We start from the raw sequence: 21,850 nt of genomic DNA, 5'->3' as shown, positions 1-21,850 counted from the left end.
ATATAAATCTGTCATGAATTTTAAAGCTAATCTTTGATGTCAGGACTTCACATTCGCAGAAGACAGGAGTAATAATGAAAGATCTCAGTGCAGAGATTAGACTGTAGGTGGATTTGTGGAATACTAAATCACACTTCACTGGAGGAAATTTGAACTGGTGAAGAACTGTATCTGATATCAAAGAAAATTAGGTGGAGGATTCAACTTTTAAGCTTAAAATCCTTCGAAATAGACAAAAGTTTGGTTTGGAAACCTTTCTGCTTCTGTTAATGCTTTTAAAAGTTGCATAAATGTTTGGATTTTTATAATATCTGAAATACTTCAATACAGCCTTTTTTGTCATTTTTTCTCTACAGTTTTCATTTATTATTGATGTTTTTATTTGATCTGAATCTATAGGTGAAGGAATTAGGTGCATAGATATGTATTAAGGTACATCACATTCCTTTTTTTTAGAGATTATATATATATAAAAATCAATACAGGTGTATATCTGTGTGTATATATGTGTGTATAATCTGTGTTTATATATCTAATAGATAGATAAATATACAGAGTGTCCTGGTTTTGGCTGGGTTAGTTTTCTTCCCGGTAGCTGATACAGTGCTGTGTTTTGGATTTAGGATGAGTGTAATGCTAATAAGACACTGATGTTTTTAGTCATTGCTAAGTAGTGCTCAGGGACTCTTCTGCTTCTCATACTACCCTGCCAGTGAGAAGGCGGGAGGGGCATGAGAAGTTGAGAGGGGACATGGCCAGGACAGCTGACCCTCACTGACCATAGGGATTCCAGACCATATGACATCATGCTCAGTGGATAAACTCAGGGGAAAGTTGGCCAGGGGCCAGTGCTGGGAAGTGGCTGGGCAACAGTTGGTGGGTGGTGAGCAATTGCATTGTGCATCACTTGTTTTGTATGTTGTTGTTGTTGTTGTTGTTGTTGTGTGATGTCCAGCTGCCTGCCAGGTTAAACCATGACACAGAATACGCAATTTACATGTATATATATGTATAAAAAATATTTTATTAAAAATGCATACAGCGATGTATCTATATTAAAAATACTGGAATGGACTAAACAGTGTGATTTCATAGCAGCTATGATACCAGTTGGTTTATGAAGCTGATATTACTGCCTTGGTGGTGGAACTGCTTTCTGGATACTACTGGTTCGTTTGAGCTACTGGTGCTTTTAAAAAGCACTAATGTTGCTAATACCGTGCTGTAATTAGTAGCTAATTGCTTCTGTTGGTTTGAAATTAGCAAATGATTAATTTCTTAGCCTCAGCAATGGGAAGGTTTTTAATGCTGGAAAACTGGGCACTTGAGTTTTTGTTTGCTTTTCCTAGGTGTACTTGTCTCTACCAAGCAGCCAGTCCCTTACTGAAGGTCACTGCCTGATAGCCCCTCTACAGCACCATACTGCAGCCACTCTTTTGGATGAAGACATCTGGGAAGAAATCCAGGTCTGCTGAGAAACTGTCTCCTATTCTAAGAGCTTTGTAAAATAATTTTGTTGTGGATAATAATATCCTTGTCGTGAGTACGTATTTTCATGATTTGCAGTCTGGCAGCTCTATTCTGATTCCACTAAGGGGCAGAACGTTCTCGCATTGTGAATGGAAATTAGTGGTCAAATATTAAGAGGAAAGAGAGGCAGGGTAAATACTGAAGAAAATTTTCAATTTATTAAGACTAGGAAAATTTTCCTGGAATGCTGCAGAACATGCATCCTTGGAGGTCTTTGAAACAATGTTAGAGGAATGTCCATTGGAAATGAAGTAGGTACAGCTGATCCCTTACAGAAAATAGAATAACTGGCTTAATAGGATTTTCTTGGGAGTGCCAAGGAAAAGAAAAGAATCATCAGAGCAGGCAGATCACTTAAAATTAAATACAAATATGTTGTTTACATATCTTCAGTTTTTTAATCTATGTTTTGGGTGGATTATCAATTAAAAGAGAACTATCTTACTCTTAAAATCAATGAGATCCCTGTTCGAATCCAATTTTCTACCTTTTTTGAAAATAATTATTAAAATCAAGTGCCAAGCATGATGGATTGTGCTTTCCAACTGTCTTATGAAGACATTTTGAAGATTTTGAGTTCTGTTTTCTTTGGAGATGGAAAATCAAGGGAGTCATGTAAAAAGCTTCTGCCTAAGAGATTGACTGTGTTTGTCAATCCTCACCCCCTGCCATCAGGATTATTACAAGGGGAAAACAATTTGAAGCCTCTTATATTGAAATATTGGAGACTATATCAGACTAGAGAAAGATTTCATTGTTGTAGTTGCTGAGATTTAAAACCAGCATAATTTATAAGTTTGAAATAATTTAAATAATGTTGGTCTTCCCTCAAGTCTAGGGATGGATTCTCTGACATTTCAAATTTGCTCCCCATATTGATTCTCATGGTTAAAGTTGTTTTTATACAGTGTTTCCTGGTAAATTATGCTCCCCTTCAACCAGGAAGGGAAAGGAGTTCTCTTGTATATGACAGAAATGCCTAGGAAAGTTGGATATGAAGCAAATAAGTGCAACAAGTAGGATCAGGAGGAACAGAAGAGGGTGCAGAAAAGTGATAAATATGTTTATCCTTGATCTTCTGTTTTTCCAAATCTCTTAAGTAAACAATTACAATTTTTCTAAATTGTATGAGAAAGAAAATAGGATAAGGAAAAGATAAGCAAATGCAGTCCCAGTATTCAACACTAGTCTTTTACTTGATAGAAAAGGCCACTAGTTGCTAAAACCATTATCCTTTGATCCTGTGAATATATTCATAGACAGCTTAGATATTTCTTTGCAGCAAAGTATTTTGGAAAGTGATGGATACATGAATTTTTTTCCCCCAACTTCTATGTATTACAGTAGAAGGAATCTGAAAAGCTTTAGCAAGAGTAAAGCAGACAGTCAGTGACTAAACTAACTTTCTGATGCCAGAGACATATTTTTTTTACAGTTGAAGGGAAATAAATTGTGACACTTTAAGTATTCACAAGATGTTGTATGAAGTACATGTTTTAGCTAACTATTTTTGCTGGGGTTCTTTTTTAGGATATATTGGAGTAAAGCAAAAAGGATTTCTTTATACTGTATGCCTTCAAGCACTTGAATTTAACATATTGTGTAGTTTAGACTGATGTGCTCACTTGCCAAAGTCAATATGCATGGAATATTTTCAATATGAAAGGATATAAATCTTTACACATTCTGTGTTGACTGAACTGTTGCATGTATTAATGTTGTGTGCATCCAAGCATAAGCCAAGCCTTCTTATTTGCCCTTATGGATGGTTTTCTCCTTTCCAGTCCTAATTATTCTTGATGCTTTGGCCTGCTCAGAATTTGGAGGAAAAGTGCAATGTATTTAAAAACAAGAAAATGTAGCTAGGGAAATGTTAGCTAACATCTGCTGGTATTTTAGGCTTTTTGGTGGATTTGCATTTCAGTTGATACTGCAGGGTAGCAGCTCTAAGTAATAGTCTTTCTCAGCCTTTGGTATCTCACCACATTGCTTGCTTCAGTGTGTTTCAGAAGTAGAGGGCTGGTGGCTAGAGTGACAAGGAGAAGACAAAAAGCTGTTGATTCAGAGTAGCTTGTCACTCTGTGCTGTGAAGTCCTGTATCAGTCATGGAACACTGGGTAGTGTCTCCTGGCTGTAATTCATCAGTTGTTTTAGGGAATGATGGTAGCATTTTCCAGTCACAGCATGGAGCAGCTCATTAGTGAGGAAAAATTCAGAGCACAAGGGCCTGCTTTGAAGAGCTTAAATGCCTAGTTTAGATATATATTTGGCCACATTTCTTAGACTTTTAGTTTGATTCATTCTGTGCAAGATGGCGAAAGGATGGAGAGCTCAATTTCTAGTCCTATTGCATTGAAAACCTGGTAGTGATTTGTTTTCCTTCTATTTTATTTCAGTACTTGCTGATGTTGATGATGTGTATTTGTTTATGTTTGATTAATCAACTCTCCATTTACATTAAGATAAGGAATCTTAAACCATTAGATGGGATTAGCCTTTCAATGGTGCTGTTTGTACTTCTGAGCATTGTTAATTGGAAAAAATATCAGTGCAAAAAGGACTACCTGTAAATTATGTGAGCCATAGGGCTATGGTACCTTGCTCTGTGAGGCTCCTACAGTTTCAGTGGTTTCTTGGCTTACACTGTGGAAATGGTATAGAAGCATGTGCAATACAAAAATCTTCATTTTTAAAAGACAGTTTTCAAGATCTTGAGAAACTTTCAGAAAAATTCACCCTATCAGAAAGTTAGATCTTTTGTGCACTTGAAAATGAGTTTGAATGACTCTCAGAAATCATCCCTTGTGCTTGATAATTTAGTTCAGCATCTGAACATTTTAAGCTATAGAATGATGCTCTTGCCTATCTTAGATGCAAACGCCAACTGTCAAGAGCCAGCAGCTCTGCAGGAAAGCAAGGCAGGGGTGCAAGGTGATGGGCAGGGCAGGTGGGGGAGGTCATCTCACTGACAAGGCACAGTCCCGTGGTACCAGGCCAGGAGAGTTCCCATGATAATAGACAGGGTCATCCATGGCCCAGGGGTGGCCAGGCAAGTTTGCAGTTATGACTTAGGTTTGAGATGAAGTCAGGGCCAAGAACTGCCAGGTACCTGGCTGGGCACAGGCCTCCCTGAAACAGCTCAGGCAAGGACCAAAAGTGACAGCCTGGACTTAATTGCAGCTCCTGAGTGACAGGGGGCCAGGTCCACACTTCCCACCACTCTTCATTACGCCAGCTCTTTCTGCTGGATCTGATCCAGTCCACAACTGCAGCACATCAGAGCTGCCTGCCTGCATGGGCAGCCAGAGCTCCAGCAGCTAGAAGAGGCTGCAGGACCTCTTGGGTGTGTGCAGGACCCTGACAGTGGAGCTGTCAGAATTGTTAACTGAAATACACTTTGAACAGGTGCAGCACCTAATCCCTCTGACAGGGAGCTGGTAAATGTAGTTTGAGGCCACATGTATTGATTATTACATTTCGTTCGCTTCCATACAATAAAGATGGTGGCTTTATTTTTTGAGGCAGTGTTAATATTTTACTTAAAGATCAAGTATGCCTAGTGGAAATAATTTCCTTTCTTGAAATTTTTTTTTGTTCAACTGTATAATTGGAAGGAGTAGTAAAAGGGTAATTGTAGCTATAGTCAGTAAATTGTAACTGTAGTCAGGTCATTTCATTACCTTAGAAATTGCAAGCTTGGGACCTACTGTTAAAGCCATGTTGTGTTATGGAGCACTGCAGCTAAGAAGTTCAACAAAGTTTCAATTTCAGCTCTAAAAATATGTGTTATTTATTAAAACTAAGTTTGTAGTGTTAATTACATTGTGTATCTCACAATAGTTTTCTAGACTTCCTGTTTTTATCATAGGAAATACAGTTAATATTAAATTAATAAATTATACAGATTTTTCCTAGTATGATTGTTTTCCATTTTGTTGTTAGCTTATTACAAATATAATATCCTAGTGAAATAATGCATTGTATCTGAAACATTTGAAAAGTTAGTTTCAATAACACTTTTTTTTCTTTAAACAGATGTTCCGAAATGCATTGGTGAAAATGTTTGAAGCTAAAGACTTGGACTGTGTGTTCCTAGAAACAAACATGAGTATGAAGAAGCGGTATCATATGGTATATGAATGCATTCCTCTTCCAAAAGAAGTAGGAGATATGGCTCCAATCTACTTTAAGGTACATGAAAATGTTTTTTTCTGAGGTAATTTGAATATATGTATCATAATTTATCTATTTCTGGAAAATATTTTAGATATTCAAGTGCTGTTTTTGAAAAGATGTATTCTTTGATCTTTTTTCTGGATCCATTCTTTGCTAATAGCCCTTGATCTTAAAGTAAGCTCTGTGAGGTAATTCAGTTTTTCAAGTAGTCAGTGGGAGAATGGTTTTTCACTGAGCTTTTGTCACAAATCTGCCTGCACTGACGAGTTCTGGAAGAAGGTAAGAGAATTGTAGTGTTTTAAGGATCGCAATACTTCTCACTTAAGTCCTGTGGTATAAACTTAAAACAAAATACTTGTGCCTTGGAAAGCATTAAAGTAGAAAATAATGTTAACTGTTTTAAGAAATACCAATGTAGATATTGTTTCATCCCCATTTTATTTCAGTAAGCCCAAATTTTACATGTATATTAGGCCTCTGATGAACATTCTACAGCATGATAGGTACTTCTTCTATAGCTTTTCTGGTCTCTTTCCCCTGACCCTGTAAGAAAAGGTTCATTGAGGCTTTTGCCTGGAACAGAGTCCTTTCAGCTTTCAGCAACTGACTCATGATTTGCCTTTTATAAGTAAATTATTTTATTTGATTTTAGAAATACTGTTTATGTTTTCTGGAAATAATGTGATTGGTCTTTGATGAAGTGGAGCAGCAGTATGGTGAACAATACAGTAACTTTTACCGCATTTGAAACGCTCCACCTGTTAGATCTGACTGCTGTGCTTCAGATGCTGTGTTTTCTTTGAATACTCAAGGAAAAAGAAGGAACAAGATTTAAAGCAATGTAATTTATTTCAGAAGTATCTACCATTAAAATGCACAGCAAATGAAATTTAAATGGTACCTACCCTACACTGTATCCAATTCCATACTATGGGGAATACAGAGTCAGCTTTGGGTTTTTAAGGGCAATCATCCTTCTAAGCTGGATTCTTCTCTTAGTGTTTAAAAGAAAAAGAAGGCTAGTATAGTGTAATAAACTCATAAGAGGTTTTGTATGGGGTGAGAAAAAAGAGAATATGACCTTTTATTTGAAACTTGTGTCAAGCAAAACTTAAAATAAAAAAAGAAACAGAGGAACTGAATTGGGTGGGTCTGAAGATACTATATGATGTCTTTATAAAGTAGCTTGTGGAAATGAGATAAGTTACCAAAAATAAAGTTTGTTAAGAAGTAATTGTTACTTGCAGTACAGTGTACTTCACTACAGTTAGTTCTTTATTTGCTGTATGAAGGACTATTTTCACATTTATATAAAATCATTTTGCAGAAAGCGATAATGGAGTCTGATGAAGAGTGGTCCATGAACAAGAAGTTAATTGACCTTTCTTCAAAAGATATTCGGAAATCTGTAAGTAATGAAGTGTTTTGAATCCTGAATTTGTCATCAAATTCTTCTAACTTTTTTCATTATTAATTGTTTCAAAGAGAGAAGAAGGGGAACACAATTAGATTAGTGCATCAGAAGATGGCATAGGTATGAGGAGAATTACCGGTCTGAACTCCTAACTGACATTAGGCAAAAGTTTCCCATTTATTTCAACAATTGGTGGACTAAGCTGCCAGCATTAGTTGAGAACAAAGCTGACACTTTGAGGACATGTAATGGCATAATCTGCTTGATTAACTTTAAATTAAGGTAGATCAAAGATTTGCAAATTACTTTCCTGGAACAAATATGATGTGTCTTTTTCATTAACCTAGAACAGCCATTTGTGTTGCTAAGTTTATGAAGTGAAAATATAAATAGCATTATGAATCTTTTCTTTATAAAACAAGGGAACAGTACCCTCTCTGTCTCCTGGATACTGAGATGAAACATCTTTGTATAAACAAATCTTAAAGAAATAATGCTGGATCTGTTAGGTTCAAAGACTGTTCTGTCTTTTTAATATTGAGGTGGAAGATATGTGTTATATAGACTCTACCTCAAGTAGTTTACTACTGCATAGTAATAATACTTAATTTCTGAAAGTGGCTTTTAGTAGACATAGCACCTTTGTACTAAAAAAAAACCCCCTAGTTTATGAGAAAGAGATGAGTTTTAATAATGAGACATGAAGCCTGATACGACAAAGAAGGAGATTAAATACAGAAAAGTAAGGTATTCAATAATTTGCAGCAAGGGTTTAGGGAAGACTTTAAACTTAAGGTGGATATAAACATAAAACAAAATGGGCTTATTTGGAGTATCTTCTACTAGTTGTTTCAGAACAGGAAAGCCAACATCTATCACAAATAAGTGACGTATCATTTTCTTGTCATGTTGTAAGGCATTAGGACATGCAATTTCTTCTAGAGTCTTCCTGGCCATACATTTTTGTAGCCATTATGTGTTTATTTGAAGGTAGGCCAGTTTTCAGATTAAGTCAGAACAGTTCTTTAAATTAATACAGTGTATCTGAGCATAAATTGTTACACATTTGTGTGATTTTAGCATTATTGTAGGGTAAAAGAAATATCTGTAGGCTTCAGGAAGATCGTAGAGTGTAGCTTAGAGACTGAGCTGAGGTTTGGGAACTTGGAGAATTGTATTGGGAGATGGTGGTGCCTAGAATGAAGGTCAGACATGGCTGAGACATCACCTAGTGGGTGGATTGTGTGCAGAAATTGTGAGAAATAAGACAAAGCTGACCTTTTCCTTAAGGTGTCACCTGCCAACCCATTTTTCCTTATTTAATGATTTTTTTAAAGTCCATTTAAAATGTTAAATGTTTCTTTCTGTGCTACATTGCTCCTCTGTATTAAATCTTAATTATTTTTAGAGTCACTATTTCAAGCAATATATGGAACACACCTCCAGAAAGTTGTATAGTTATTTGGACAGCAGAGGAAATGCTTATGAATTGGAGGCTTTGTAAATCTTATTGGTACAGAAACATCCTCAACAATTAAAAGAGTGAAAAATAACTTGTTGCAGTGAAATAGCAGAAATTACTTTCAGTACTGTACCAATAAATGGATCCACTTCTGTCAGACTGAAGGGTGTTTGTTGTGGCAGGATATCCAGCATCCCCCCTGCAGGCTGAAAAAATGATTAAGTTGTGTGATGTGTCAAGTTAAGGATAATATCCTTCCATTCACATCGAGGGGGTTTCTGGTAATCTGCTGTCTAAGCGAGGTGTTTCCCCTTCCCCCGAGTGTCAGTGTTTTCGCTGGGTAAGTATTTCCTAGTACCAGTCAACATCTTACCTTTAATAAATTTGCTAGTGGTTGTCTTAAAATTTCTGCTAAACCCATGTAATTCAGGGATGTGGAGTCAGAGAGGCATTTGCTCAGTGTGCACACTGCTGCCTGGTGTCCCCATTTCTTACCTGCTATTCCAGCTGTGGCCTCTGGAGGTTCTGCCACCCAGTCATCCTCTCTCCAGTGACTTTTTGTCCAGTTGCTGTATGTTGTTCTTTTCCCTTACGTGTTTGCTTTACTGTTTCTCTGTTGCAATTTTGTCCTACATGTTGAGAGGTGGTTTAAAATAAAATATGGTATTGTTTTGAACATGGCAAAACTATGTTCAAATTCATTCTTTTGTGGGGAGGTTGACTGATTGCCAACAGTTTGTTAACATCTGAAAGTATGGTTTTGCATGTGTAGGTTCCTAAAGGATTGCCATACTTTTCTGTGGACTTTGGCCTTCAAGGAGGATTTGCTCATGTGATTGAAGATCAACACAATTTTCCTCATTACTTTGGAAAGGTATTGTTATGTAAAAGATTATTTTACCAATTATACTCTGCTTTGGAAAATTAAGTAATTAAAACAGATGCTTTCGGAACAGTTACTTTGATGTACTCTATCTCAGTTTATTATCTGTCTTTTCTTGATGAGTCATTTTAACTTGGCTTGTTGAATAAAGGAGTAGTTGATTTTTTCACTAGCTGATACTGAGATTGTGATTCTAAATTTGTGTTTCTTTTCATTTGATTGGAACTGTAAATATCTGACATTATAGGTATGTAATCTTATAGATGGAAGATACTTGCATCTACTTAAGAATTTTCATGGCCATAGTATTGACAAATAGGTGCACTGATGCCTGGTTGTATAAACTAGTGTGCATACACATACAGACTCACAGATAACTCCTACTAAAATCCTCATGTGGCTGAATTGCTCCTCATGATATGTATAGTGTACAATGTATAGTATATACAGGGAGATCTGTAGTAAATTCTTCCTTTCTTTATTATGTCACAGCAAACATTTTCTGAAAGAATCAGTGTTTCAAAAACATGAAGAGTGACTAGGAGAAATATAACACCAGGAACAGCAAAGTGGGCAGCTTTCTTTCTCTGAACTTTACCTTAATCACAAAATGGATTAACCGTCTTGCACTGCTAGGATATTTAACAGTACATTGATGTGCTGTGCTTACAAGAATTTTGCTGAGGCAACCATCTAACAACTGCAGTTCTGTGTTTAAATTGGTGTATTTTTCAGAATTTCAAGTTTTAATTAGCACTTGAAGAAAATGGACAATCTCATAACTTGAAAATATGTATTTCTTTATTCTGTGATGAGATAGTGTTAAGTAACATGGTAATTCTCCATTTATCATTATCTATCTTACTTTTACTTGCAAAGGAAATTATTGGTGGCATGCTGGACTTGGAACCACAGCTCTGGAGAAAAGGAATCAGACAGAACTTTGAGGAACAGAGGAAGAAGGTGTTACAGTTTGCACAGTGGTGGAAACCGTATGACTTCACCAAAAAGAAGGAATGAGAACAGCCTGGAGTTGAGGACTATATAAGCCATAAATTCTGCTAAAGGATACTTCAGATGTTAAGGATAACACCAATGTGTTATGTGTTGCTAATATATTTTAAAGTATAGGATATTGTTTAATTGCTGATGATCTGTTTCGGACACTGGATCACATGTACCTGCAAGCCTGAAAAACCAGATTTGTACAGTGAGTTTAGTTTCTCCTTTTTCAGCTGAGCCAAAAGGATAATATCTATGTGGCCATTTGAGTTCTTAAAAATGTAACTTTTGCTTTTGGAGTTTTTATAATCTTTGAGACAACTGATATTTTTTTATATTGTATTTAGCCAGTGCTTAATTATCATGGTGAACTTTTGTAGAAAATGGTGTATCTTTTAAGAATGTTTTGGTTAATACAAATACATTGCTGCAGAACGAAATTGTACAGAAAATAGTTTTCTGGTTTTTGTGTCCTTGTGGTCTTTAAGTTGAGGTCATTGCAGTAACACAAACATTCATAAAGGATGTGACTGATAAACCTGCTGTTGCCCTCCTGCAGAAGAATGAATGCAATTTTTTGTACTTTCTTGCAATATGAAGTAGTGTGTTTCAAGCACAAAGGATAATAAGACAGTCCATAGCTGGTGGCAATTGATAGCTTTAATAGTAACAGTTACTCTGATTACAGTAAAAGAAGAATCTCAAGGGAAAATGCTCTCTGATGGCCAACAACGAAGAAAATCATTACAGGGATCTCCCTAGGTGATTCTTCTCCCCTGGGCATCCCCTGTAGTGCCACAGGTGGTTTGCCATAATACTTTGCCCTAATAGTTTTCATCAAGACCAGCTCAAAATCCCTGCTTGTTTTTCCTGCTTGTGATGCCATTAGAGCTGGTTGAAGCGTGCTCTGACCAGAGGCAAGAGTTGCATGTTAATTGATTGTTAAGCATGGATGTCACTAGGAAATGCCTGCATGCTATTTCAGTGACCACTTTCCACCATTTTATTTGCCAGACTTTTTTTTTCTTTTGTGTAAAAGTTAGGAAATGAGAGTAGGAAGTGTGAGGTGGGGAAAGGATGATTCTTGCATCAGTGTCCACCACTTCCTGTGGAAACCCTGACACAGCAGGCTTGGGCTTTGCAGGTGCAGAGCTGGGAGAACAAGGAGAACAGGAGACAAGGACAGAAGGACATGGATAGAAACATTGCAGCAGCACAAGGGAAAGGGTGCAGACTTGTGTACAGTGCTACAGGGAGGGGCTGCAAATGATGGAAGGTGGAAGGCCCTTGGTATAGGAGATGTTAAGGCTTTGTGTAACTGTCTCAACATGCTTCCTGTGTCTTTTCCTGCTGAACTATCGCTCTGTACAACTCTGTTAACTATTGTGAACTGCTCAGGTTAAGAAATGGATCACGAAATATTACAGGGTTGATGACATGTTCATTTCTAGTCCCTTGGTGGTCTTTTGCAGCTTTGCTGAAGAGCTGGCGCTTTCCCTGTTCCTACCCCACTGCCACATTTTGGCAAATAAGTCTGGTAGAGAGAAAAATCTGCTGTGTTGTGAGTTATTTTCTGTAGGATCTTTGTCAATTGGTGTCACTGCAAGAAAAATAACTTAAAAGTAAGCTTTGATGATAATTTTAGTGATTTAATGTCTGATTTATACTGTGTTCACCAGCAAGCCATGGATAAAAGGGACAGTTCTACTGTTCTCCAGTATGTTTTGATTTTCCTTAGGCTACTGGGAAGATTACTTAGCAAATAGGATGTGAAATAGTAGCTGCCACTAGTTGCTTAGAATGTGGTAATGCTGAACCAAATTTAGCTAAAGTGCAGTCTTTGGTGGTGTAAAGCATGACTAAAAATTGTTTTCTCTGAAAACATATGTAGCCTCCAGTCTCATCTGCCCCCTGGGATGGCAGCTGGAAGCAGCAGAGGTGACTGTCTTTTAAGGCCATGGAAAAGTCTTTATCCAGTGCTGTGCTGGAAATGCAATTCTGCTGACGTGACTTCTCTCAGAATTTGTGTTCCTCAAGGGAAGTGCTGTGTTTTCCAAAGGATATCCAACTTGTATGTAGAAAAGTCCTCTGACTCGTGGTCTGTGCATATTTTATTATTCTGGTTTCAGCAAAACTACTGGTATTCTTTGGGAAGGACTCTGGAATATGGGAGAAGGGTAACTCAAGCTGGTGATACAGGAGAATGTTTCTTACCCTGTTAGAAGATTTTAGAATGGGAGACTGTGTTTTCCACATACACTGAGAATAGTTTGTTCTTGTAATTGATCACAGACCAGACATGCATATTGTCAGTTTAAGCTCTTCCTCTTCATTAGTATCTCTAAATATTCATGTGAGGCCATGACAGTCAACACAGCTTGTGAGGGCACTTGTGGGAGGCATGGTATGCTTAGACTTCAGTACTTACTCTTAAAAATATTGAAATATTTTAAATAGACCTCTTTCATCTGGAAGAATACCCAATAACTAAGTTCTTTGGCACTAAGAGGTAGAAAATATAAATTCAGGTGTCTTTAGGGAAAACAGGGATTGGAAGCTTGGTTTCTTACATTGTTATAAATATGCTTCTATGTACTCTTTTGTGTGACCAGGGAGGAAAAGGATCTTCTTTCTTCAGGTGAATCTACAAGTGTGATTTAACAGGCATCGGATTATGTCCATGTCCTGCCCTGTGTTACAGGAATATTGTGTAATATGTGCTGCTACTCTTCTGAAAGGAAAAAGTGCTAATAGTAATTCTTATGGCAGTTCACCAATCACTTGAAATCTCATGAAAGAAGAGAAATTTTGATGGTTCCCTTGAGAGTTCTTTCTTCAGCATTTCCTGTTTTCTGCATTTGTCATTTTATCATTAAAGTATGTTTTTCTAATTCTGACTGGACTAGTTATGAAAAGTCACGGAAACATAGGCTGCTACGCTCTTGCTTTAAGTGTAGCTGTTTTGTAAACAAGATCTTTAATATCCTAGGTAAACTAGGACTAGGTACTAGAGTACAAGACATCTTTACCTGCAAGCATCTTTACCCTCCCTGGCTCCTGGGTGTTACCTAAGCACTGTACATAGAGGCACATCTCGCACATTGGTTACGTTAGAGAAAGCAGAGTCTGAGCTCTTGATGGGTGGGTAGTTGTAAAAAGTTCATTCCTCAGTGCTCAAGCTGCATGTGCCTTTGTACATGCAGTCTGAGGGCAGCAGGCTGAAATTGCTCTGATGAGCCAACTTTAAGTTCTGTATTAGAATTGAAAATGCATTAATTCATTATTTTAAAATTTTTAGCTTTTGTAAAGCAAGTACACTACAGCATACATGCAGTAAAAACAAATTTTGCAAAAACCCACAAGCACAATTAACATTTTAGAATAAAGTTGAAGATACTCTTCATGGACCACTGTCTTTGAGGTAGTGTTTTTATTCAAGATTTTCTGCTTTGTGATTTCTGGCCATTGATGCACAACTATTGGTCACCTGGCAATCTGGAATGAGAGATAGATACAGTTTGCTTTCCAGACCAGACAAGATGACTTTTCCAAGTCTCTCCTAGCTCTTTCTGCTGGGATTTTAAGATCTTATTTGGTTCTGATATTTTATGTGAAAATGTCTTGGAACAGCACTGTAAGACAAGATATGAGCAGCTAACAGCTGATAAATATTTAATGGAGCATAAATACAGTTGCCACTGTACAGCTTCCCCTTGGCTGTTGTCACAGGTTACAGGCCTTCATTTGGGATTACCATGTGATCTCTTATGTCTCTAGATGGTTTTTATAGCCAGTTTCAGGTGTGTGCTTTGCAGTTGTTTGAAAGCATTGCAGCTCTTCCATCTCTTCCAGTATTCTCCCTTTTAGTGTAGAACAGCTCTTTGAATGTTTGACCACAGTTCAGGAGGCCTGAGAACTTGCCAGTGAGGTGGACGACAACGACTAACAGTCATAATGGCTTTATGGATGATGGCATCTCCAACTGGAACTGGGTATGTAGGCCTTTAGTTTACAGTTAACATGAGCAAATTGAATCAGAAATGGTGACACTGTGATCTTTCAGTCCCTCTCTCTTCTTTCCTGGCTGCTGTTTCAGGACTTAGATCTTCATTATCTTATCCAAGCTGCTTTTTCATTAGGTAACTCATCTCAGCAATACTTGCTAAGACTTGGCAAGTACTTGCTAGGAATGGCTGGTTCAACCTCTTAGCCACCAAGACTGACAACAGTGTTGGGTCTTTGCCTGAATCACCCTTTCCCATGGCTGACAGTAAGGGTTTGCTAATGTTACGTAGTGGAAAAGGTGCAAAGCCTGGCATGGCTACTGTTTGTTACATACCCGCACTCCAGGTCTCTGTGTAACTGTGTGTGTTGGGATATGTACTAGTTACATTTAGGGAACAAGTGCTGAGACTTCATGGGATTTCACTAGAGTTACACGAAGCTTTACACCATTAAAAATGTCAGAGAATGTCCCTTATCATGAGGAGAAGGTAGATTTAAGTACTCAAAAGGAATTACAACTTTACTTGTTCATTTACTTAATCTGCTAATACTGGATTTATAAAATGTCTTAAGTAAACTTTAAGCCTTTCATAAGTGGTTTGTGGCATCCATAGAATCAGAGGAGGAGGACAGGAGATAATTTTATCTTGCTGATTCAAGGAGAAATTCAGGTGCCTTTGTGGTATTGGCATTCCTAGGTCTGTTTTTATCATGAACCGTTTGGCTTATCTTTAATCTGATTTGTCCATGATTCAAGTTCAGTATTTATTGTCTTTTCTGTTACGAATGTGTGAAACATTATTTCATTCTTTGGAGGCTGCTTTTGCATATCTGAAGACTGCAGTTAGGCTGTCTCCAAATTCTTGTCTTCAGGTTAAACTGTGCATTTTCTTTCAATGTTTTCCTGTAGGTTGTTTTTTTCTATTCTTCTTGTGATTCTTTGGTGCTCTAGAGTTTCTCTGGTTCATTAAGATGGGATGTGATGGAAGTCTTGAGAGTGGATATGATATCTCAGAGAAGTGTTAGCATTGTGTCTGATATGAGAGGATTGATGCCACTGTTGGTGGAATATCCTCCTATTCACAGACACACATATCCCCAGTGCAGTTTGCCTATTTCAGGAGACTATGACATAGTGAAGCCTATGACTCCCTGCAACCTTCAGATCCTCTCCTGTTCTCCAGTCCACAGTTTGCAATTATAGCAAATTATACCCAAGTCTGTGTTCTTGCTCTTATTGTTATTGACTTCATTTCCTTTTTATAGACCTTTTTTATTTTCATTTTGATGAGATAATTTTGAATTCTACTTCTGCTTCTAAATTATTTTTTTACACCCTCTTGAGTCATCTGCAAAATTAAGCAGTAATGCTGTATTGCAGCAACCAGCAATTGATGCCACATCCATGTTCACCCTGCGATATTTGTGTGCACTGGCTAAACTGTTTTCATGCTATCACTTAGACTGTTGCTGATGGACTTGCTGCAACTTCTGGTCCCATTATTCTTGCTACAGGTGTGGCTGCTGTGGGCATCTCAAGTACCAAATGCAATAGAAAGAGTTGCTTTAGTAGTCAGAAACGTCTGTGAGAGTTGAGATAGAAATGAACTCCAGGATTGTATTCTGTTTTTCCATAGGAAAAAAATGGGCTGAAAATGAGACATTGCTGTGATACCATTCCCACTCAGGTCATCTGCTTGGCTGTGCCCCTTCCCTACCTCTTGCATGCTGAGGGGGCAGAGGGAGAAACAGGAGAGGCCTTGATGATGTGAAAACACTGCTCAGCAATATGTGAAACTTTTAGTGTCCTATCAGGATTGTTTTGGTCACAAATTTAATTCACGGCACCATGCAAGCTTTGCCCTTTGCTACTGGCAGATAGTGACAGGGCCACCACCCAGCAGGAAGGACTTTTGAGAGGCTTGGTTGTTATTATGTGCCACGAGTTCTTGGAGTGATTTACAGTCAGGCTAGCTGAATTTAAAGTGTATACTACTGGCCATCCCTGAAAAACTGAGGAAAATTTTATCTGTAATGAAGATAGATTCAGGATTTTTAAAAGCCCCAAACAACTTGATAAGCTTTGGAAGGCAGAGTGGACAGAAGGCAGAGAAGGAAGGCAGAGAATTTGGCTATTACCTCTTTTTAAAAACAACACATGGCTTCTTGAGAGGTTCCTGTTCACCAGCTCCCCACTTTATTGAAGTGTAGTCTTCTGTGGAAAGCTTTTGGATTATTTTCTCTTTAGAGCAAGAATACTTTGGCCAGTATTAGAAGACAAACAGATGATATGGAATTCATCTCACATCTGTGTGAGTAGTTCTTGTCTCTGTAGCTGTCTGCAAGACTATGGATAAACAGCATTTTATATTTCCTATCAAATACAAAACCTTTTAAAAACTTTGTTCTAAACTGGAAAAAAAAAAAAAAAGAATAGCATTCTCCAAGGAAATCTTCATCCTCAGGACCTTGATCTTCACAGCTTCTTGCAAACATGAACTTTGTGTGTCTGAAGGTTTTGACAAACACAGCTCCCTCTGACAGCTGTGAGTCTGCTGTCTCTTTGGACCAAGTGAATTTGCCCCCAAGCCTTTGCACATCCCCTGCCCCAACCCAGTGCCTAGGATTTGGGTTGCTTAGAGCACCTAGAAAGTCCTCTCAGATCCCAGGTCCTTGTGCACGCCTGGGATCCCATCCTCTTCAGTTGAACACATCAGCCTTGAAGTCCTCTTTGTCCATGAACACAGTTTTAAATGATTTATGACTGCACAGTCTTTTATTTTTAGCTTCGGTACAAAGCTTCCAAATCAAATCTGGGTGGGAACTGCTGTCTCTGATTATTTTGTTGTCTTCGTTTCCACTAATGAAAAACAAGTAGAGTCTTGCAGTTAAACAGTGTGGTTGTCTTCCTTAGTGTATTTTTTACACAAATCAAACAGGAATACAGGTAGATGAGAACAATAATATGATTCTGGCATATTAAATAATTAACTTAAAAAAGGTCAGTGAGTCCCTGCCTAACAAAACAGCAATGCTAGAAAGCTTGCATTGTTTTTTAATGTTGGGAAGCAAGGACATGCAAGAGGGTTGTAAGGACTCACAAAGAGGTTGTGAGCTGGATGGCGCAGTTGGCACAACAGAAGGACAGGATGCCATCCTGGGGGGCTGGACAAGCTTGAGAAGTGGGCCCATGAGAACCTCATGAGGTTCAGCAAGTCTAAGTGCTACTCCTGGGTCAGGACAATCCCAGACATGAGAACAGACTAGGAGAAGAAGTCACGGAGAGCAGCCCTGCCAAGAAGGATGTGGTGGTGCTGGTGGATGAGAAACTGAATGTGACTTGTCATTGTGTGCTCACATGCCAGAAAGCCAGTTGTATCCTAGGATGCATTGAAAGCAGCATGCAGGCAAGGGATGTCATTCTGCCCCTCTGCTCTACTCTGGTTTTTATCATCATGTGATTCCTCAGTTCTGATGCTACCGGTCCTGTGGTCTTTCACGTGTCTGCATTATTTGGGCAATAGAATTGTTTCATTCAATTTAAGAAAATTTAAGAAAATGTTTAAGTTCAATTTAAGAAAATGTTTCATTTTCTTAATTTACCCTATATGCATTACTTGGGTTATGCAGACATCTTTGTGCAACTTCTGTTTGATGTATTTTAGCTTCACAGAAGATTTCTGGCTATGCAGTTTTCATTGCATGTTTTTGTTTTTTGTTTTGCTGGGGTTTTTCTTCCCCTGTAACACATTGACTGCACTATGTGTTTGAGGGTGCCAACAAGAGTGCTTCTCCTGTGTGATATCGTGCTTGGCTCCTCTGTATGTGACTGACTCTTAGTTAAGTAGACTGGCACTGCCTGATCCTGGAGAGTTCCTGGAGACCTGTGCTGCTCCCTTTCCTAATAGCTGGGGTCTTGGAGAGAGGGTCTGTTTATTGGAGATGGGCTTCATGGTTATTGATCATCTCCCTCTCCTGAAAGGAGTCTGTTGTGTAAGAGGACAGGTCTTGGGGAATAATCTAAAAACTATCACCTTCTCAGGAACTGTGTTTCACATCTGGATCAGCTTATTAAGGATATTTACTAATGAAGCCCCAGTAAGGTGACACAGCAGCCAATTATTTTTTGCACTGAGTTCCCACTTGTTTATTGACTGACAGCAGGACCTTTTAAAACTGCAGGCCTGACAACTTTGTGTTAAATCTGTTATTTCAGTTTAGTCTTTAACAGCATGTCTAAACCCCAACCTGAATCCCCGAATATAATCACATTACAGACCTATTATTCTGCTTGCTGAGTCACTTTGTCAGTTTGACAGCATGCCTAGCAGAAAATTTCTATTCCTTTCAATTCTTTGATTAAAGAAATGAATTAATTCTGAGTTTTATTTTGTTTGGAGATACGGAAATCTGACTCGCCCACAGATTCATAGTCGCCATTTGAAGCTGGAGAGTTCTCTTTTGTGGTAAATGTAGTGAGTAGTCACAATTCTGAGCAAAACCCTTGTTTTTGCCATGCTGTGGTGAAGATCCCTGTATTTGAAGGCCTACTCCCAGCTTTTTGCTTGTATTGGCCAGAGGTTGAGTATATCTCACTCTAGCAGCCATGAATGGCCAATGCAACAAGTAGTCGTGAAGAGGGAATTGATCTGTACAAAGGATGTCTTCCTGATGGATTATTATTTAAAACAAATATACAAAGATGTGTAGAGAGAGTTTGGAGCTGGGAAAGAACCTTTTCGACTTGAACAAGTGGGTCTTGAAGTTGGAAGTTAGCAATTATTCGTAGTGCTTGACCTTCAGAATATTTAGTTGGCTTAGAAAAGTTGGGTATCTGCAGCCTGCAGTGAAGACTGAGAACTGTTAACAAAATCATACAATCATATGTCTCTGATATATTTTTCTACTCTTTATAATGGGAAAGGAATAGTATTAGTATTGGCATTTTAAAACTGTTTCTCAAATACCGCAAATACATTATGATTTAGAATTTACAAGTATTGTATTGCTATCAGCATGCTGCAGACCAAATCAGCTGTTGTCCTGGCTGTTGTGAAGTCACATAATTAGGCCATGCATGTCATAAGGAGTTAAAAAAAAATCCCACTCAGAGCAGAGGAAAGTTTATACTTTTCATTCCCATTCTGCTAATGAGGAACGACCGACATGAAGATGAGAGCTGGGACAGAGTTCCACTTAGCAGCGTGCAGTCCCTGCTGGACGGATGTGGTCAGCACAGGGCAATGTTTGATGGGGAGGGATCATAATCCACTCAAAATTAGGGAAAGGAAAATTATTAGAGGGCTATGTAAGGGCATAACGGGAATGTGTGGGGATAAAACCAGAAGGGATAGTGTGAAGCAGATCTAGTGACTTTTAGGTTCATGAAAGACGAGAAGTTTAACACCTGCACTAAGAAGAAAGCAATGATACCATGGTTTCATGGCTGAGTTAGGAAGACTCTCAAATAACTGATGGTGCAACAGAGATATGAAATAATTTTTGCTCTTAACTTTATAAAAAAGAATAATTTTGACCAGACTCTAAACACAATTAAGTTTTCAAAAGGGAAAATATTTGTCAGCAGTGAGGAAAGAAGAGGTAGAACAAAATATTCAGTAACTTACATGCATGTCATTCTCTAAAAAATCAGCAAGAAAGTATCTCGATGCTGTAGAATATTTGGGGGAGATGTGAAAATACCATTAATAAATATTTACAGATACATTCAAATATGGTGTGTGTAAAATTGCCTAGACCTATATCCCATAGCTTTGTTCCTGTTCTCAAGGACTTTTTTGGGGGGAAAAAAAGAAGCAAACAAACTTTCAAAGAGAATAGATTTTTTTATGTTCTCTTCATGAGAATTTTCACACTTCCTTAAAAAGTAACCTTTCCATCTAAGCAAAGCTTTCAATATTTCTACTTTGAGTTTTCTGTCACTATGCAGTCTAAATAAAATTCATCTTTGAAAATTTTCTTTCAGATAGAGCTTTTCTGCCAAGAAAGAGAGTATAATTTTCACTTTTCTCTTGGGAATTTCTGCAGCAGAAAGGTTGCTTTGAAGTGCACAAAACCTGCAGTTTGTGCTGGGTAATTTTGCACCCTCCAGTGGCCATGAAGCTTCCTTTTTAGTCCCAAATTCCCTGAAGTAGATAGAACACATTGCTGCAGGTAGCAAAATGTTCAGATTCTGAAAGCCGTCTGTGTGCTTTCTTCCTATAATCAAGTAATCCACACCTTTTTCCAAAAGGATATATTCCAATAACTCTGTGCTTTCATGGAAATTTTCTTCTTCTTTCCACTGTACTCTACCACTGCTGGGGAAAAAAAAAGGTAAATCTCACCTGTGACATTCTGTTTATGTTTAGTAACTGCCATAGGCAGGGCAGGAGTCCTGCAGCATTTTCTAGTCACCTTTGGCAAGTTTTGTAGTATCACAGAAAAATGGCCCTTAGGAATTAAAAATAATGAGCTGTGATTCTATGTCTGCATCTCCAAGCATCCCTTCCTTCTGTTGGGACAAGCTCTCTTGAGAGGAGAAGGTGCTGACACTGTTTATGTATTCTTTCCAAGGCAGGCATCAGCAAGAGGTAGTGAAGTTCTGAGTACCTCAGTGATTGCCTGTGTTTGTTTTCAACTAAATCACAGATCTGCTTGATACTTTGTCCATATGTGGAAAGAAATATCTTTCAAATGTCCATCAGTATCCTCTGGAAGAGACCCTGATGTATGACTGTGGAACTGTAGATGGATTTCAAGCAAGACCCCTTATCTCTCTTGATTTCAGTTTTTTACGTTGAACAATTTACCATTTATCCTCGGAGAAGCCACCAAAGGCAGTGTTACTCGTGCTGGTAAGTAATCCTCAGCCTTCAATTCTTTGGGAATGTGTTAGAATTCGCTTGGAATTTAGTTCTGCAGTTTCACTAGGAAATGTTTCAAAAAGTGTAGCTTTTTTGCTACTCAGTGTGGTGAGATGCAAGGAGTAGAATTCATCTCACCTTAAGTTTGGGGGGCTGATTTACCACCAGTATAGGGAGGATGTCTAAACTCCTGTTTCAGTCAGTGTAGTGAGCAGGGTCTAGAGAGTGGTTCAGTCTACTCAGTGTGGGTGGTGTTCTTGGGATGAGTCAATGGACTCCAAGCCGTGTCCTGTCCTGCCTGGCTCTCCATGGGCTGTAATGGGAATTTAGACATCTGCCTCACATGTAGACATCTGCATTGTAGAAACTCAAATCCAGGAAGGCTGGACTGTAGCCTGTATTTTTATGTAGAAAACTATTGTCATTATTTTATACTCCTACATAGGAGTTATATCCTTTAGAATATAACTTTTCTCCTGTGATACTTGCAGCCATCAGAACGCTATTGAATT

At 38.2% G+C, this 21,850-nt stretch overlaps 1 protein-coding gene across 2 annotated transcripts in view; it reads left to right on the top strand.

The window, feature by feature from the left end:
* The window catches only part of CWF19L2 (CWF19 like cell cycle control factor 2), a 71,029-nt gene extending 54,126 nt beyond the window's left edge, over nt 1-16,903 (top strand). For both annotated transcript variants that reach the window (XM_032099299.1, XM_032099300.1), the window contains exons 14-18: nt 1,350-1,466; nt 5,566-5,721; nt 7,034-7,114; nt 9,355-9,456; nt 10,345-16,903. In XM_032099299.1, the coding sequence (XP_031955190.1) occupies nt 1,350-1,466; nt 5,566-5,721; nt 7,034-7,114; nt 9,355-9,456; nt 10,345-10,485 (597 nt within the window). In that variant the 3' untranslated portion in view covers nt 10,486-16,903. The remainder of the gene's footprint in view (nt 1-1,349; nt 1,467-5,565; nt 5,722-7,033; nt 7,115-9,354; nt 9,457-10,344) is intronic.
* Nucleotides 16,904-21,850: the final 4,947 nt, after the last annotated feature.

Source organism: Corvus moneduloides, chromosome 2 (genome assembly GCF_009650955.1).
Source record: "Corvus moneduloides isolate bCorMon1 chromosome 2, bCorMon1.pri, whole genome shotgun sequence".
Taxonomy (NCBI): domain Eukaryota; kingdom Metazoa; phylum Chordata; class Aves; order Passeriformes; family Corvidae; genus Corvus; species Corvus moneduloides.
Note: the sequence above shows the minus strand (reverse complement) of the source record. Positions and strands in the feature narration are given on the sequence as shown.